Source organism: Ananas comosus, linkage group 8 (genome assembly GCF_001540865.1).
Source record: "Ananas comosus cultivar F153 linkage group 8, ASM154086v1, whole genome shotgun sequence".
NCBI lineage: Eukaryota > Viridiplantae > Streptophyta > Magnoliopsida > Poales > Bromeliaceae > Ananas > Ananas comosus.
This window is the reverse complement of record NC_033628.1, coordinates 2,618,937-2,638,328: the sequence shown is the minus strand read 5'-3', so window position 1 is coordinate 2,638,328 and position 19,392 is coordinate 2,618,937. Positions and strand designations below refer to the sequence as shown.

General features: G+C 36.5%; 1 protein-coding gene across 1 annotated transcript; it reads right to left on the bottom strand.

The window, feature by feature from the left end:
- LOC109713846 (MDIS1-interacting receptor like kinase 1-like) lies at nt 13,786-18,268 on the bottom strand. The gene is given in 5 exon segments (XM_020238085.1): nt 13,786-14,449; nt 14,590-14,977; nt 15,620-15,989; nt 15,991-17,421; nt 17,715-18,268. Coding segments are annotated over 5 exon segments (3,081 nt in total). The 5' UTR covers nt 18,152-18,268; the 3' UTR covers nt 13,786-13,994.

Sequence of the window (19,392 nt, the reverse complement as noted above, 5' to 3'; positions counted from 1 at the left end):
ATTCAACTATAAGGCCAAAAGTATAATTAACCCTTGGTTTTTCTTCCTAATATTTGGCCTTAATAAGTAGTAAGTTTTTAGCAATATTTATACAATTAATGTGGCATAACTTAATATAAAATTAGAGAGATTTTAAGGACTCTAAAAGTTTCTTTTGCTTTCCATAATCTAATAATTTACTTAATCTAAAATATCAATTCAAATTTAAATTGATAATTTGAATTTATATTTTGAATCAAATTTTAATTTACTATTTGATCTTAAATTTTAATTTTAAATATAAATTTTAAATTTGAATTAAAACCTCAATATAAATTAAAAATTTGAGTTTAAATTATAATTCAAATTGAAAATTTGAATTCATAATTCAAATTAAAACTCATTATTGAAATTAAATTCAAGATATAAACATAAATTCTGAATTTGAATTTTCAACTTGAATTCAAATTCATGTTGAAATTCTTTGTTAAAAATAATTTAATTAAAATTTCACTTTCAATATTTTAATTTAAATTTTTATTTAAAATGGCATAACCACAATGTACTACATTGTACTTTACAATTTTTTATTTTTCACATTGTACTATTTTTTTTTCAAAGTACCACTCAATTTTTTTTTTTTTTTTTCCAATTCCAATAAGCAGTAAACATATAATGTTATATAAAAGCCATTAAGAAATAAAGATTAAAAGTGGCAAAGGATATTTTAAGTTTATTTTGACAAAAAATAAAAAAAATTATATAAATAATAAACAATAATTAAAAATAATTTGATAAAAATTTTCAATGAGTGTGCCATGGATATTTACATTGCATTTTTTCTACTATTTAAGTGTGCCTCTTAATCAAGTTATTAGATTTGATCTAAGATAATAGATTTGTTAACAATAATGCAGAGATTCCTGAGAAAAAAAAATAATTTAGTGATATTTATTAGAAAAGAAAGTAGTTACAAGATAGAAAAAAATTATAATACAATGTAGAGATTGATAAATATAATAATGTAATGGTGTTTTTGAAAAAATAAAATAGTACAATATAGTAGTAAAGTGTAATTAAATTGTTTAAATTTTAAAACTAGAATTCAGATTTAAATAAAATTTAATTTAAAATATAAATTTATAAATTTGAGTTTAAATTTACAAATAAAGTTGAGAATATGAAATTAAATTCATGATGTCAATTCATGAATTCAATTCAAATTTAAGTTAAAATTTAACTTTAAATTCAAAAATTAATGTTAAAACCAAATATAACATTTTAGATAAGCTTTCCACTTTTGATGACTTTAAAATATTTTAAATCCAAGTAAAAAAAAATGAGATTTAATTATAACTGATTTTATCTATGGAATTGATTTCGATAGTTGTTGTTTATTCTATAAAAATCGAGCTCTAATTTTCGATAGTTGTTATTTGTTTTAGAGAAATCTAATTCTGATTTCTTATCCACTCTGAAATATAAATAGTCAAATTCATGTTTTGAATTCAAAATTAGCCTATTCTAAAGTAAACAACTTAAAGCCTTCTCTGCCAAACACCTCGCATCCTCTCTCTTCATCATTCTTCTCTTTCTTAACCAAAATTTTCTTTCAAAATTCTAAATATTCATTCTGATTTCTGTTCCAATAATAATACATCAAATATTTTGAATAATTCGTTGTTTCATTACCCATGCCAATACAATCAAATTCCATTTCAATTATAAAATACAATCCAATTCCATTTCAATTATAAACCAAACATACGGTTCTTATATTTACCTTCACAAATTAAACAACTGATAATACGCCAGAATATTACCTTCCCTACTTTTCTTTTAGCCAACTAAACATGTCATCTTATGAAAAGAAGGAATTAACAATTAACAATAAATTAAAACCATGATGCAATAAAATAAAACCATGATGTTATTTTTGTTTTTTTTTTTTTATCTTCCTACTCTTACAAAGAATCACTAGTTGTCCCTACCTGAAGAGTGAAAGTAAAAGTAAAAGTAAAAGTAAAAACATTTCCCCAAATGGAAAAAAAAAGAAGAAAAAAAGGAATGGAAATGGAAACGAGACGCCATTAACAGATGGGATTAGGAAGGGGCGGAGCGGCGCCTGCGCGCGCTGCCGCGGCGCGGCCGCGTCGGCCGCGCTGCGCGGCGGCGGCGGCGGGGGAGTGGAGGCGGCGCATCTCGAGGATGCGGCGGTGGGAGTTGGAGTGGAGGGCGGGGACGAAGGTGGGGCTGCGCGCGGGGCGTACTCCGGGCGAAGGCGCCCGGACTTGAACCGGACGCCGCACGCGTTGCGAGCGGTCTTCGGCCCCTCCGGCCCGCCGCCACTGCGGGGTCTCCTCCGCCGCCGCAGTGCCTGCACCGCCGCGCGGACCCGCCGGACCGCCGCCGCCGCCGCCCCCCTCGCCACTCCGCCGCCGCCGCCCGCCCCTTGCTCCTCGGCCTCACCGCCACCCTCGCCGCCGCCGCCGCCGCAGCCGCAGGCGCCGACGCCCAAGCCCCCAGCACCGGCGCATCCGCCGCGTCGAACGACGTCTCCAGCGCCGGGAACGCGTCCTTGTTCGCGAGCCACTCCAACTCCTCCTCGCCCCCTCCTCCTCCTCCTCCTCCTCCTCCCTCCTACACACAAAAAAAAACCATAAAAATCGGATTTTTACGCTCCCACGCCATCAAAAATCGGACTTTTTCTTTTCTTTTTCTGTATAAACTAGGTTTCTGATAAGGGGTCACGCACCGCGAGTCCCTCGTCGGCGTGGTCGAAGATGTCGAGGAACATTGCTCCTCCGCCGCCGCCGCCGCCGCCGCCGCGCGGGGCGCGCCGCTCGTTCGCGTCGACGAGGTCGAGCAGGAACACGTCGTCGCCGAAGCACGCCTCCGCCGCCTCTCCCAATGGCTCCACCATTGCCGCCTCCTCAGAGCTCTTCTCCCCCCCTCTCCCTCTCTCTCTCTCTCTCTGTTTCCCACCACTTGGCGAGAAAACGAAGAGGATAAAAGGAGAAAGAAACAAAACGCCCCTCGCTACTCTCCCTAATTCCTTTTCGCCCCTCGCTACTCTCCTTAATTTCTTGTCACTCCCTCACCCCGCCAACTTTATTTTTTGCTTTTAATTTACTATTTTACTATTTAGTATTTACCCATTTTAACTTGTTCGGGGGAGCAATTACTTACTTATGAGGTTAAAATAAATCACTAAAATGGGGCACGTACATTGGGTTCACGTGGGAATGGTGTTTAATAAAAAATAATAATAATAAATAAATAAAGAGTTTGGTATCACTTTTGTGATTTGGATATATTAGTAAATAAATAAATGTCCATTAGGGTTTATTGTATTGCCTAAGAAAATGGTACCCTAACATGGTGTACTATTGAATTGCATTGAGGGTCTGTTGAAGTATCAAAATGAAATTAGTGAAATTTTTTTAATTTGAAGTTTACCTAAATTTTATTTATATTTTGTTTTAAAAGTAGTATTGACATTTTGATTGTTACACGACCGTTTCCAGCGCATGTGACAAATGGTTTAATAGCTGGTATCTGATGTCTCGATTTCAAAACCTAATTGTCTTATATTTTTAACTGGATTTTTTTCAGAAAAAATAAACGAAACAATAGCATGTTACTATTCCTTCAAAAAAAAAAAAAAATCAATCAAATAAGTTTTTAGAGAAAAAAATGGATTCGACGACATAACCAAAATTTGATTTGGCAAAATCAAACCAAAATGGACCAAAACCAAAAATCTTTAAGAAAATTGAATCGGAGAATATCGAAAATATCGGTTAAAAAAGTTTAATTTGAATGATTTAATCCTCCTAACAGGCTTTTTCTTAATATTTTATGACCTATTCATGGTTTCCTATCTCATGAATAAATAATTGCATTTTGAATATCTTAAAACTCTCTAAAATACAACATATTGTGTTGCTTAATTTTTTTTTAAAAAAAACCAAGCCTAAAACAAATGTTTCGAATGTGGAATATTTTTGGCAACAAATAACAAGCTTTTATGTACTCTTACTTATTTAGACTAAGAGAGACTGCGTTTGGTACCGGGATATTCCAGAACAATCCAAGATATCCCCAATTTATAACCAAACGATAAAAGAAAAGGACAGAACAGATTGTTTCGATCAAAGTGGATTGTTTTGAATTGTTTTCCCGTTAAAAATTGTTCCTAGAAAAAATGAGTGCAATTTTATTCTTCTCTTTATTTTATTGGATAAATAGATATATAAATAAATATATTAATATAAATATTATTTTTATGATAATATATTTATACTTAAATTTTATTGTATAATATAAATTAATGAAATTTGATGTATTATTTATTTTATTAAGTTTTATCATTTATATATTAATATTTAATTATTTTATTTTATATTAAGTATTATATATATAATTAATTATTTTATTTTTAAAAATATNATTTTTAGATATTGTTCTACAGTTTATATCCAAATGCTATTAAAAATATCCTCTAGAATATTCCCGAATATATCCAAACACAAATTTACAATTTTTTTGTCTTGTACCGGAATATTCCTTATTCTCGAAAATAATAAAAATTGTTCTCTAAAATTTAGTTCTAAAACCAAACGCAGCCGTTCCGGTATTTGTGTAAATTTAATACCTCCCTAAATTATTTTTTAATTGGAAAATATATGACCTACAAAGAGCCACGTGTTGACATAAGTGACATTGACCGTAAACTGTACAAGAATAATTCATTCTCTATAAATAATAATTCATGCATTTTAACATTCTTTTAGAAATTATTTATACTCTTTCAAATTAAATATAGATTAATTATAGATCAAACTAAGTAGGAGTAAATATAATTTTTAAAGCCTCTATTTTACGCTAAAGTAAAAAAATCTCCGGTGTCGATTATTCCTAGCATTAAAAATTACCTCTCAAATAAATTCAAAATTTTATTAAAAATTACCTCTAAAATAAATTCAAAATTTTAGAATTATTATTGAATTCAGTCGAAAACTTTATGATACCGTTTGGTTGGGAGATCCCACCGCTTGTGTGGGAATAGGGGTGAAAAAACTGTTCGCAACCCTATTTAATTTTTAAAAATTTAATTTTAAAAATTTATAATTTGTAATCTTCAAATTAAAATTTTATTATTTTATATTTTAAATTTTAAATTTTAATAGATATTTTAAATTTTTAAAATTTAAAATTTATAACTTTGAATTTTTGAATTTGAGATTTAAAATTTAAAATTTTAAAATTTAAAATTATATATTTAAATTTAATTTAAATATAAAATTTTAAATTTTAAATTCAAATATAATATAAAGGGCAATATTATTTTTTTTTATTTATAACTATCCACTATTATTCTTATTCTATCTTATCTATGCAAACGTTATTTTTCTTATTTCATAAACAACTTAATTTTTATTCAAACGCAAAATTGATTTGTTTCAGGTTTATACCTGAACTTATATATATCCCTAAAATAGATAGTTCTTACTTATACCCGAACCAAATGAAATAAGAAACAAATTTACAGATAGAATTAATTACATCTAATGAATTGTAATCATATAAATTGAATAAAGTTGCTCAAAAACTATCATAATAGTATTAACAAAATAAGAATCTCTTTTATCTAATTTTTCAATCTAGTTTTTAAGTTACAAATTAGATAAATATAGAGATATAAAATTATGAGATATACCAATGTACTTTGGCGAAGCTTCGCAACCAAATTCACTAACTATATTTCAAAATCGATTTTGAAATATAGAATGATAATTAATGTAATTTTTTATGCTGATGCTGATAACTTGAAACGACGACTAAAATGGACAAAGAGCTTTTTTTGTAAGTTAGCCTTAATTTTAGAAGATATTCAATTGAAGATAAAAAGATATTCAAACTCATCTTGTTCTAGAATTTTTTGGAATTTTTTGTTTAAATTTTTGGGAAAGAAAAAGGTGTTTTGAAGTTAGTGGCCAATTTTCATAAAAAAATTATTAATTTTCAGCTTTTGCAAGATAGGTCATTTTTTTAGATTTTACAGATTCGAGTCGGATATCCTTATTCCCTTTTCTCTCCCTCTTTTTTTTTCTCCTCTTTTTTTTTTTTTTTTNTTTTAAATTCAAATATAATATAAAGGGCAATATTATTTTTTTTTATTTATAACTATCCACTATTATTCTTATTCTATCTTATCTATGCAAACGTTATTTTTCTTATTTCATAAACAACTTAATTTTTATTCAAACGCAAAATTGATTTGTTTCAGGTTTATACCTGAACTTATATATATCCCTAAAATAGATAGTTCTTATTTATACCCGAACCAAATGAAATAAGAAACAAATTTACAGATAGAATTAATTACATCTAATGAATTGTAATCATATAAATTGAATAAAGTTGCTCAAAAACTATCATAATAGTATTAACAAAATAAGAATCTCTTTTATCTAATTTTTCAATCTAGTTTTTAAGTTACAAATTAGATAAATATAGAGATATAAAATTATGAGATATACCAATGTACTTTGGCGAAGCTTCGCAACCAAATTCACTAACTATATTTCAAAATCGATTTTGAAATATAGAATGATAATTAATGTAATTTTTTATGCTGATGCTGATAACTTGAAACGACGACTAAAATGGACAAAGAGCTTTTTTTGTAAGTTAGCCTTAATTTTAGAAGATATTCAATTGAAGATAAAAAGATATTCAAACTCATCTTGTTCTAGAATTTTTTGGAATTTTTTGTTTAAATTTTTGGGAAAGAAAAAGGTGTTTTGAAGTTAGTGGCCAATTTTCATAAAAAAATTATTAATTTTCAGCTTTTGCAAGATAGGTCATTTTTTTAGATTTTACAGATTCGAGTCGGATATCCTTATTCCCTTTTCTCTCCCTCTTTTTTTTTCTCCTCTTTTTTTTTTTTTTTTCTCTCATTCTTTTTTTTTTCTCTCTCCGAAGAGGGCGGCGGAAGCGGAGGTGGCTCACCTCGCTTATCTCGCAGGCCCTCGCCCGCGCACCCTCTCTTCACCTTTCTCGTCTCCGACCCTATCGAGGCCGCGTCTCGATTATTTTTTCTTTTTTTTTTCTCTCCAACGCTCCTCCACTGCTTTCCCAACTCTTTACAATACTAAAGATGGCAGCGTCATGTACTCTTCCTCTTCTTTTTTTCTCTCGTTTTTTTTTTTCTTCATCCCCCTCTACTGCCTCCGCAACCCTCCACGACGATAACGAGAACAGGGCCACATCCTCTCTTTCACCTTCGCTGTCGCAGGCACCAACGCTAGTGCCGGAGAAGGATGATTCGGAGCAAATGCAGGTGAGAGCGGAGACGAAAAAAAATAATGCAGAAAATAAAAAATATAAAAAAAAATTTCTACGAGAAAAATGAAAAATCAAATAGAAAAGAATAAGATAATGAATTTGCACTAAGAAGAATGTTGCACTACTCTAGGAGAAAGTTGCACTGCTTTAGGAAGACGTTGCACTGTTTTAGAGAAAATTTATACTCATTGAGAAAAAAATATATTTTTTACATGCAAGCTGTATTTTTTGAATTAAAATTGCACTATTTGAACCAAAAGTGCACTATTTGGATAAAAATTATCTATTTCTTCTCCTTCTCCTCTTTCTATTTCTATTGAAATAGTGCAATTTTCGGCCAAATAGTATAATTTTCATTCAAAAAATGTAACTTTCGTTCAAAGAGTACAATTTTTATTCAGAAAGTATTTTTTGTTCTCTCAAAGAGGGTATATTTTCTAAAAATATAAGGCAACGTTTCTTTGAAATAGTGCAACAGTTTTCTGAAATAGTGTATATTCATCATCTTCTTTTTTTTTCTCTGATTCTTTATTTTGTTTTGTACAAAAAATATTTTTTTATATTTTATTCTTATTCTATTTATTTTTTTATTTTATACATATTTTTTCTTTGGCTCCGCTCTTATCTGCATTTACTTCGAGTCCTCTTTCTTCGGCATCGTTGTCGGTGCCTCTGCTGGCGAAGGCAGAGGAGGTGGATAGGCGCTGTCCTCATTACCGGCGTAGAGGGTCGCGAAGGTGGTAAAGGGGATTGAAAGAAAAAAAAAAAAAAAGAAATCGATGAGAAAAAAAAGTGAGAGGAAGAGTATCGTTGTGCTGCTCACTTTACTATTGTAAATAGCATCGGAGGCTGGTGAGGAGGCGTCCTGGAGGGCTGAAAAAAAAAAAAAAACGAGAGTTGAGGTGCGGGCCTCGGCGGGATCGGAGGCGAGGAAGGCGGAGCGATGGTGCGCAGGCGAGGGAGAGGGCGGAGCGATGGTGCGCGGGCGAAGGACAGAGACAAGGCAGGCCGCCTCCGTCTCCGCCTCTGTCTCCACCTCCACCACCTTCTTCAGAGAGAGAGAAAAAAAAACAACTAGAGAAAAGAAAGGGAAGAGAGAAAAAAGAATGAGCGTATTTTGGTCAGTTTTTTGAAAATTCGATCCGAATTTGCAAAATCCAAATTGGCGGCCCATTTTTACAAAAGCTGAAAACTAATGAATTTTTTATGCAAATTGGCCGAAGTTAATTAAGATCTTCATATGATATTTAAGAAAAGGAAATGGAGTTTCACAGTAAAAACTAATCACATACTAATTAAAATTCTACTAATACTGTGGAGAAAACTTTAATAAATGATTTGCCCACATGGTGGATTGAAAAATTTATTAAAAAAATCCACTAAAAAAAATCAAAGGGGTAATTTCAAAGTTGAACTTTTATTTTTTTTTTTTTTCATATGGTGATTTGATTGGATTTTAACCGATTCCTTAAAAAACTATGAAAATATTTAGGATTAATATCATGATTATTCTCAAATATTCTTTTGAAAATTACTCGTGAAAAGAAAATTATGTACCTTGCATGCTGATTAATTTTGACCGTGTTAGATTCGAGACGAATATTAAAATATTCGAATCCAAACCTGACCATCAAACTCAAAATCCAAATCAAAATCCAAACCCAATGTGTTTTGAATTCATATTCAAAATCAAATCCGACTAAAAATCCGAAACTCAAAATTGGATTGTGCTACATCATATGTACGTAAATAATTTGTCAATATTCAACCAACCAAATTGAATTGTACGATTTAGTTGTGATAAATTTAAATTTTGGTATAAAAAATTATAATAAATTAAATTTTGAATACCAAAATATCATGCGACTCATAGTTTGAAGACCAAAAGTGTATTTTACCCTAAGTAGTTGAAATCGAAACAATTTATTACACTATTTCACGGTCAGTTCACTAATTAATTAGCATAGCATATGGTCAAATAGTATAATATTTTATTTTATTCTTTTTAACGGAGAAAGAATAAAAAATATTAAAAAAAAAAAACGGAGAAAGAGAACATTGAAGTTCCTTTCCTCTATATTCGCCTTTTTGCTTTTCCGTTCTCCTCCTCCTCCTCTAGCTCCGGCACCCCACTGCGTCCCGCCGCTACTCACGCCCTCACCTCCACAGTATGTGTCGCATTCGAGCTTACGTCGTCACCGTCGACAACAGCGGAGATGTAGAGACATAGACGAGGTAGGGGAGAAGCATGCTTATGACATGCAAGCACGAGAGGAGAGAATAAAAATATTTTGGTCAGTTTCTAAAAGATTCGACGCAAATCTGTAAATTTTTTTTTTTAAATAAAAAACTCCGATTTCACAAAAATGCAAAATTAATAAATTTTTTGCAGAATTTATTTTGAGTAAATGTTGTTTTTAAATGCTTCTGTTTTTAGGCCTCTAAAATTCAGAAAACTGATCGTTAAAATCAGAATTAGGTTTTTCTTAAAAAAATTTTCGTATACTTTATTGGAAGAAAATTAATTTTTGGCTCCAAAATCACTTTCAAGAATATAAGCCAAACGCGCACTAAATTATAAATCAAATCAAAAGGGCAAAATAGAAAGAGCAAAAAAATGTACTGAGGCCCCCTCAATTGTACAAAATTTTGAAGTATACTTCTCAACTTTATTTCCTCAATTTACACCCTCAACTTTTGTTAGTTTTCTTGAAGGTTTTCTTATTTGTTAAGTTGAACATTTTTCTAAATTTAATAACTTTTAAATAATAGTTCCGTTGGCAATTGTTTCTTTTTTATTTTTTTATTTTTTTATTACCTAAAAACACTTGGATTTACAATGGGCTACTTTGGCCCATTTGATTTGGGCTTTGAGTTTATTGTTTGGGCTTGTTGGACTTTGGCTAAATAAAAGTTTTGGTCCTCAAGCTATTAGGCGGGTGACTCATTCGACGTCAAATTTTAATTTGTTATAATTTTTTATTCAAACTTTAAAAATTATCACAATTAAATTTTACAATCCAATTTAAATGACTAAGGAGCTGTTTGATTGCATGCATTTTGAAAATGCGTGCATCTATTAAATTTTTATTTGGTTTGGTGTAGTTAGCGTCTACTGCTAAAATTACATCTGCACGAGAAGGCCCAACTGCAACAGTTGGGCCGGAGTCGGCTCACCCATTAAAAAAATAAATGAAGTATGATTTTTTTTCATACGCTTTTTTCTTTTTTTTTTTTTAACTTCTTTTTTCAAGAAATACCTATTTATGAAATCTGCTAGGGTTCAATAAATTTATTTTATACGGTTCCTTTTTTATCAGTCTGCTAGTTCAATAATGTTTTTATTTTGGTCAAATCTATAATATGTTTGCATTTAAAATTCATTAAATTCATACATAATTTTATAATATATAAATTATATATAGATATAAAAGTCTTAATTAATAATTAAAAGATTTCATGATTATATTATATTTAGAAGAGATAATTTCATATTTCTATCTAAAAATTGATAGAATTTATAAATACAAATTTCAATTGCAGCTTGCCAAACAGAAAAATGTAACTGTAATAATTGCAACTGTATAAAACCAAAAAGACTAGGTATAGTTATAACTGCGGCATTTGCAACTACATGTATTTCCAACCACACTATTTATGTAACTATATCGAATCAAACGACCCCTAAATGTTGACGGGTTCGCTGATTGGAAAGTAAAGTGGCATTATAATTATTATTGTTTCGTCAAGTATAATTCTATGGCGTTGCTTCCATATTAGTAGCAAGTCAATATTTAATTAACTAAATTGAATTATAAGACTTAGTTGCAATAAAGATTTTTTGCATAAAAAATTTACCGGCTTTATATTTTTTGCAAAAAGAAGCTACTTTTTTTAATTTTACAGATTCAACTCGATGTTTTAAAAATTAATCAAAATATTTTTATTCCTTTTTGTCCCTTTCTTTTTTTGTTCTCTTATTTTTTCTTTCCTGTTCGTCTCCCTCCTCGTCGTTCCATCTTCTCCTTTTTCCTTCTGCTTTCTCTTCTCTCTCCTCTTCCCTCCACCGCCTCCTACATTGATGTCGTGCTCCTCTCTCGTACCTCGTGCACACCTTCGCCAACGCCAATTTAGATATGGCACAGATTGTGGAGGTGAGACTATGGCAAAAAATACGATCATGGACATGGTCATGAACGACGACAGTGACAGTGCAAGGGTACATCTAACACCATAATAAAATTTTATTTATGAAAAATACCAAAGAAATAATAGAACTAAAAGAGGCCCAAAAAAGGCATTTGATGTGAACGCGCGACATGTAGTTTTCTACCTATATAACTTCTGCCATATTATATAGAATATATAATTTGACGGTTCAGCCACATCATAAAGGTAGCTTGTGGAGGAGTCGATCCTGCATTATAGTCCCTAGCCAATAAGAACATGTCACACACTCAATACAAATTTTCGACGCGTCAATTGCGCCGTAGACCAGATATAAAATATGAATAAAAAATAAATTTCTATAATATAATAAAATTTTAAAATATTTTATATTTTATATTATATTATATTCTATCATATTTTATTTTATGATAATAACTATTTGATATTTTTATCAATCATTTAATATACTTACGATACATGAAATATTAGTATATATCATGTGCAAGTAAAAATTTCTGGTCTCTTTTCTAGAACTATGAAAAAGAGCTTTTCAAAGAGCTCGGTCCATAGTTAAGTATTCTCTTTTTTTGAAACTAACCCTGTGAAATTTCATATTTGCCAAACTAACCCTGTGAAAATTTTATTTGTGAAACTAACCCTCCTCTCGCCACCTCAGCTGCCACATCAGCATATATCACAAAGACGGTGACTCGTTCACCGTCTTTCGTGTAATACTACANTAGGCTGGCTAGGGAGATAAGACGGTAAATTGTTTACCGTCTTTTAGAAGACGGTAAACAGTTAACCGTCTTATATAGGCACCTTGTGCCACGCGGGGAATTGCTGAGAAGGTGGTAGGGTGCGCGGGGAATTGCTGAAAAGGCGGCATGCTACGCCTAGAGAAGACGGTTAACGATTTACCGTCTGAATAAGACGGTTAACCATTTACCGTCTTCAAGAGCTATACTTATAGACGGTGAACGAATCACCGTCTTTATGAGAAATGCTGATCTGGCCGCTGAGGTGGCGAGAGGAAGGTTAGTTTCACAAATAAAATTTTCACAGGGTTAGTTTGGCAAATATGTAATTTCACAGGGTTAGTTTCGAAAAAAGTCCATTCTCTACACTAAATGTATATAATTACATACACCACATGCTTCAAATCTCTAATAGTGAATTTAAAATTTAATTCAGCAAATATATTTAAATTATTAGACCTCATAGCCTAGATTATTTAATTATATTTTGATATTAGAAATTAGTTTTCTAATATAAATTACGATATATGGTGTGTATTAATATACCATGTGCAAATAATAACATTTTTTTTCTAATAAATTTTAGTAAGGTAAAGACGATCTTATGTATTTGGTAGTTTAGAATAATTTCTCCAATTTTAATTTTTAAAATAAAAATTTATTTATGAAATAGCTATTAAAATTATTAAGTTTGATTGAATTTTTAAGTAAAGTTATTACGATACTTTAACTCTACAAATACTTGAAGTTAAAATTATTATTAAAAAAATAGTTTTTATAATATATAAAAGGATATATAAGTTTGTTTTGTATTCTTCATTACAAGTTTTTTCAATTTTAAAATTTTAAAAATTATATATATTAATTGACTGAAATACTATCTACCAGCTGCGAAGCGCGGATCCTATACTAGTTTAAGCTAAAGGACAGTTTAATTGTATGTAATTGCACCTACTTTACAGCTATAAATATAAATAAAATTAATTTAATGTATTTAAATTTAACTACTATAGTTAAAAATACACGAAGAAGCTCAATTGTAATAGATGGAAATATACTCAAATTGCTAGTACTTCCAACTATATCAGCTGAAGAGACTAACTTTAAATAAAAGATTTGTTTACCTTTCTAATAATTTCTTAAACAATTTTTTTTCGTTCATAAGAGATAATGCCACAACTTCATAAATAAAATTATAAAATTTTATAAATGTAAAAAATTGAATAATAATATTTTTAGCTATACTGTATTTATAATTACAACGAGTCAATTCGCCCCTAAGGTAGTTGATTGCGTACCACATAAATCAATTTACATTTTGGCCTCTTTCCTTATTCATGTCCAAATTACAAAAAGAGACCCAAAAAAAAAAAAAAAAAANCACATCCCCTACCTCAGCTTGCAAGTTTTTATTATATTTTATAGGAGATATAAAAATGATTTCTCTTTGGAAATAATTCGAAATACCAAGCTATTGGAAAAGAAAACTTTGATCAAATAATTTATTTATTTTTTACCCATCATTCTTTTATTTCTTTTTAAACATTTAAAACATCTACAAGTAAGTAACAATTTATTCCCAAATACCATTTTTTTTCTCCCTAACCACCAAAATAATAAAATCTAAAAAAATATACGACACATCCAATATTGAAATTTGAAAAAAAAAAAAATTAAAAATACATACAAAAGAAAATTTGGAATTCAAATATTACAAAGAGGCGCCAAAAAAGCCTACAGGTACCCAGAATCCGGGGAGGTAGTGAACACGGGCTTATTGTTAGTCACAACATTGGTGGTGATAACAGTAGTAGTGGCCGCGATCGTGGTCGTGGTCGTGGTCGTGGTTGTGGTCGTGCTTTTTCTCCGCGGCTTTGCCTCGGCGAGCATCGTGACCACGTCCCGCATAGATGGCCGGTCCTTTGGCAACCGTGCGGTGCAGAGCACGGCAATCCTCAGGACCAAAAACATCTCCTCGCGGACATGCTCGCACCGCCCCCCGACTGTGGGGTCCAGCAGCTCCTCGACCCCGCGGTTGCTCCTCAGCCGCTCTCGCACCCACCCGACCACGTCCTGGCCCTCGCCGAACTCGGGCTCGATCGGCCTTTTGCCGGTCAGTAGCTCCATCAGGACCACGCCGAAGCTGTATATGTCGCTCTTCTGATCCACCTTTAGAGTGTAGCCGTACTCTGTAAATTGTGAGTTTAGAAATCTGACGAAATTTGAATTTTAAATTATTTATTATATATTATATTATTTAAAATAATTAATTATTTTATAATTAAGCTGTCGGAGAATGATATTTTGATAGTATACATTTGACACTCACCTGGCGCGATGTAGCCGCAAGAGCCGGCGACCGTGGAGACGGTCTCGTCCTTGCGCTCCAACATCCTGGCTAGCCCAAAGTCGGCAATTCGCGCCTCCAGGTTCGCGTCGAGCAGCACATTGCTGGACTTGACGTCGCGGTGAATCACCGGCGGCCGGCAGTCGTGGTGCAGGTACGCCAGCCCCTGCGCTATCCCCGCCGCCACATTGTACCTCGCCACCCAGTCGACCAGTAGCCTGCCCGCCCCGCCGTTGCCGCCGCTGTGCAGTGCCTCCCACAAGCTCCCGTTCGGCATGTACTCGTACAGTATCATCGTGTCAGAGTCGTTCCGCATGTACCCGACCACCCGAACAATGTTTCGGTGCCGCAGTCGTCCTAATAGTGCCACCTGTTGAATATAAAATATTAAAAATACTATTTTTTGACAGTAGACATCGTGTTTAATTTATGGGATAATTGTCTATATACTCCTCATACCTCTCATGTATTTGAAAATATCTGATTTATTCTCTCTTTTTTTTTCTAAAATACCCCTTATATATTCCACCATTATTGCAAAATAATCCTACAGTTATCTCCTGTTAAGTTAACTTAGTTTAAACGTGAGTTAAATATCTATATTTAAAAAAATTAAAATACCAATTTTACCCTTAATTTAAGGGTAAATAAAAAAATATTGGTAACAGTAGAGAGGTATATTGGAAAAGACCAAAAGTTAAAATACCCTGATTTTAAGGGCAAATAAGAAAGTCAATCATGGTGAAGGCGTATATTTGAAATGACAAAATAGTAATTTTACAGAGATAACAGAGTTAATTAATAGATTTTAACTCGATGGATATATTAGAAATAGGTTGAAACGTAAAAAAAGATATTTTCAATATTAGCCTTCTAAGAGAGATAAATTAAAAAGTCAAAAATTTTTCAAGGATGTATAAACAATTGCCCCTTAATTTATTAAGTAATGTTCTATGTAAAAACATTGAGTTTTTAAGATTATAGAGACAAACGGTTGGAGCCCACTGCCTACCTCTCCGGCTAAATCATCGTCGCCTGCACCACGGCTGCGCCATAGCTTCTTGACGGCCACCACCACGTGGTGCCGGGGCATGTCGGCCTTGTAGACGATCCCCGTCCCGCCCATCCCGACGACGTTCGCCTCCTTGACGCACGCAAGCACGTCGGCGCTGGTGAAGCTCAGCCGCTGGAACACCGTCATCCGCCACGGCCAGGCTCCGGCGACCCCGCTGCTCTCCTCGTCGAACCGGTCCTCGCAGCAGCAGCCTGCGCCGTCCACGTACCACCGCCGGTACAGCCGCCGCCCCGCGATCGCCGCGGCGGCAATCGCAACCACCGCCGTTATCCCGACCGCCCATCCGGCCGCAATGTGCCTCACGTGCGACGTCCGGAGGCACGCCACCACAGAGCCGAGAGTTTCCGGCGAGGTCGTCGGGGTTTATAGTCCTCAGCAGCCCCGTCGACGGCACCGGGCCGGAGAGGTTGTTGTAGGCCAAATTGAGCATTTCGAGCGCCGGGGAGCTGCCGAAGTTCGCCGGTATCGATCCGGTGAGGAAGTTATTCGACAAGTCGAGCACCGACAGCGTCGGCATCATCGCGATATCGGCCGGGATCGTGCCCGCGAACATATTACTCCGGAGGCTCAGCGTGACGAGCCGCTGGCACGACGCGAGGCTCGCGGGAATGCTGCCGGACAGGCGGTTGCTCGACAGGTCTAGCGCAGACAGCGAGGGGCAGTCCTGCAGCTCGTCGGGGACGCCGCCCGTCAGCTCGTTGTCGGCGGCGGCAAAGCTCTGGAGCGTCGGCACGGAGAGGATGTTCGCGGGGAGCGCCGACCGGAGGCGGTTGTGCGAGAGGTCGACGAAGGAGAGCGACGTCGAGAGGGCGATGTCGTCGGGTATCTCCCCCGACAGCTCGTTGCCGGCCAATTCCAGGCGCTGCAGCCGCGGCAGCCGGCCGAGCCCTGCGGGGACGGAGCCGTTCAGGCGGTTGTTCTGCACGCGCACCCGCACCAGCGAGGCGCAGGCCGTCAGCCCCGGCGGGATCGGCCCCGCGAACGCGTTGCTGAAGAGGATGAGCTTGGTGAGGTTGCCGCCATCGCAGAGCCCCGCGGGGATCGGCCCCGACAGCGAGTTCGTCGACACGTCCACCCACTGCAGCGCCGAGGCTCGCCCGAGGCCGGAGGGCAGCGGCCCCGTCAGCGAGTTGTTCCACAGCTCCAGAACCTCCAGCCGCGGCAATTCGCCGATGCCGCCGGGCACCGCGCCCTTCAGCCGGTTGCACATCAAGTTCAGCAGCTGCAGGTTACTCAGCTGCGAAAGCTCCGCCGGTATCGGCCCAGTGAGCCCGTTGTCGGAGAGGTCGAGCATTGTCAGCGCGCTTGCATTGCCCAATTCTCTCGGAATATCGCCGACGAAGTTGTTCTTGTACAGGTACGCCGTCGTCAGCATCCGGAGCCTCCCGAGCTCCGGCGGTATCGCGCCGTTCAAGTTCCCAATCGCCACGTCGAGGTACCGGAGCCTGGTCAGGTTCCCGATGGCCGCAGGGATCGGGCCCTCGAACTCGTTGTATCCGATGATGAGCTCCTCCAATGCGGAGAGCTCGAAGAGCGCCGCGGGGAGCTCTCCGGTGAGGTTGTTGCCGGAGAGGCCGAGGAATTCGAGCTTCTGCAGGCCGCGGTAGGAGGGCGGGAGCGAGCCGGCAAAGAAGCCGCCGCGGAAGTCGAGGACTTGGAGGGCGGTGGCGTTGCCGACGTCGGCGGGGAGGGGGCCGTCGAAGTTGTTGCCGGAGGCGTTGAGGGAGCGCAGGGCGGGGAGGCCCGGGAGGGGGTTCGGGAGCGGGGAGGAGAAGGAATTGCAGCAGAGGTTGAGGTAGGCGAGCGCCGGGAGGCGCCGGAGGGGGTCGGCGGCGACGGAGCCGCTGAGGTTGAGGCCGGAGAGGTCGAGGCCGGTGACGGAGCCCCGCGAATCGCACCGCACGCCANGAGCTCTCCGGTGAGGTTGTTGCCGGAGAGGCCGAGGAATTCGAGCTTCTGCAGGCCGCGGTAGGAGGGCGGGAGCGAGCCGGCAAAGAAGCCGCCGCGGGCGTTGAGGGAGCGCAATGCCGGGCAGGCGCCGAGGCCGGCAGGGAACCGGCCGGCGAAGTTGTTGTCGCTGACGTCGAGCTCTCGGAGGGCGGGGAGGCCCGGGAGGGGGTTCGGGAGCGGGGAGGAGAAGGAATTGCAGCAGAGGTTGAGGTAGGCGAGCGCCGGGAGGCGCCGGAGGGGGTCGGCGGCGACAGAGCCGCTGAGGTTGAGGCCGGAGAGGTCGAGGCCGGTGACGGAGCCCCGCGAATCGCACCGCACGCCGGTCCAATTGCAATGCGACGACAACGACGACGACGGCAGCGGCGGTGTCCAGTCGCGGAGCGCGCCGAGGGGGTCGGCGAGCACCGCCTTAAACGCCAGCAGCGCCGCCGCCTCGTCATCGGCCGCAGCAGCGGCGGCAGAGAATGCAGTTAATGAGAGCATGCAGAGGAAGAGAATTGGCATTCTAGTGATTAGCATTTTGGTGCTGCTGCTTCTCTTTCTCCTCTGTAAATTTCCTTTTGCTTTTGCTTATTATGCTTCCATTAATGGTGAGTGGTTTGAAGCAGCTGGGGAGAGTGTGGGGGAGGAGGAAGTTCATAAGAAGGATGGTTTAATTTAAAAAGAAGAGGAGAGAGTAAGGATTAAGAATCTTTTATTGGCTTTACTAATGGAGGTTGGGCATATATTTAAATTTTATTTTTAATTTATAAAATAGTGAAAAAAAATAAATAAAACTTATAAACTTGGTGCACTGTATCAACCCACGCATCATATTTTTTCAGCCCTCCATCACATCTCATATTTAAGCTTTTTATCATCGCCCATATACTTACGATATTTCTTTTTAAAAAAATTCAAATATGTTGAATTATTTGAATAGATATATAAATCGAGCAGCTAAGAGATTTATAAATGATAATTTTTCTACTGAGAGAAAATATGAATAAATTATCATAACATCTTATATCTTTATTCTTATGTACTATCTTTCAATAGCCCTAAATCTTATCATATATTTGAATCTCTTCTACTTCTTAAACAAATAAAAAATTAAAATTATAAATACGTAACGATTAAAATTGAAGTATGTAATGAGATGGATCAAGAACTGATACATGAAAACCAAGTAAGAGAGAGAGAGAGAGAGAGGAATAGTGAGGTTTGGTGAGCTCGTGGGGTCTTGGGGTCAGAAACAGCTGGAAATAAGCAACAAAAACTGGAGCAAAAACTGGAGCAATTTGGACATAAGCTGGAAAATTCTTTGGATTGTTGAGAACGAACCCCGACATCAAACATGGTTAGAGAATGTGCGGGAGCTTGTCACCTGAACATGCATGTTTAGTTAAGTATAAATATTTATATATTTATGTATGATTAACCAGCAAGAGATATTTTTAGAAAAAAATTAAATAACACTATGGGTTTGGTAAAACTCGAACTCAGAATTTTTTTATTCTCATATCATATAATATTAAATAAATTATATGAAACAACTGTCACTTTTCAAAAACTTAAAGCTTTTTTAAAAGTGGCGATTTTATAATTTTATAAGTCCAGCTTGAATATTTTTAGAAGTATAGAGATCTCCATGCTTATTAGTTATTTTCGATAATAGGATTTCCTAATTGACAACCAATTTCTTTAGATTTTATCTTGAGTACATTTAAAATACTTAGAAGTAAAAGTTTTGTAATTTTTAAATACCATTTATCTAGTAA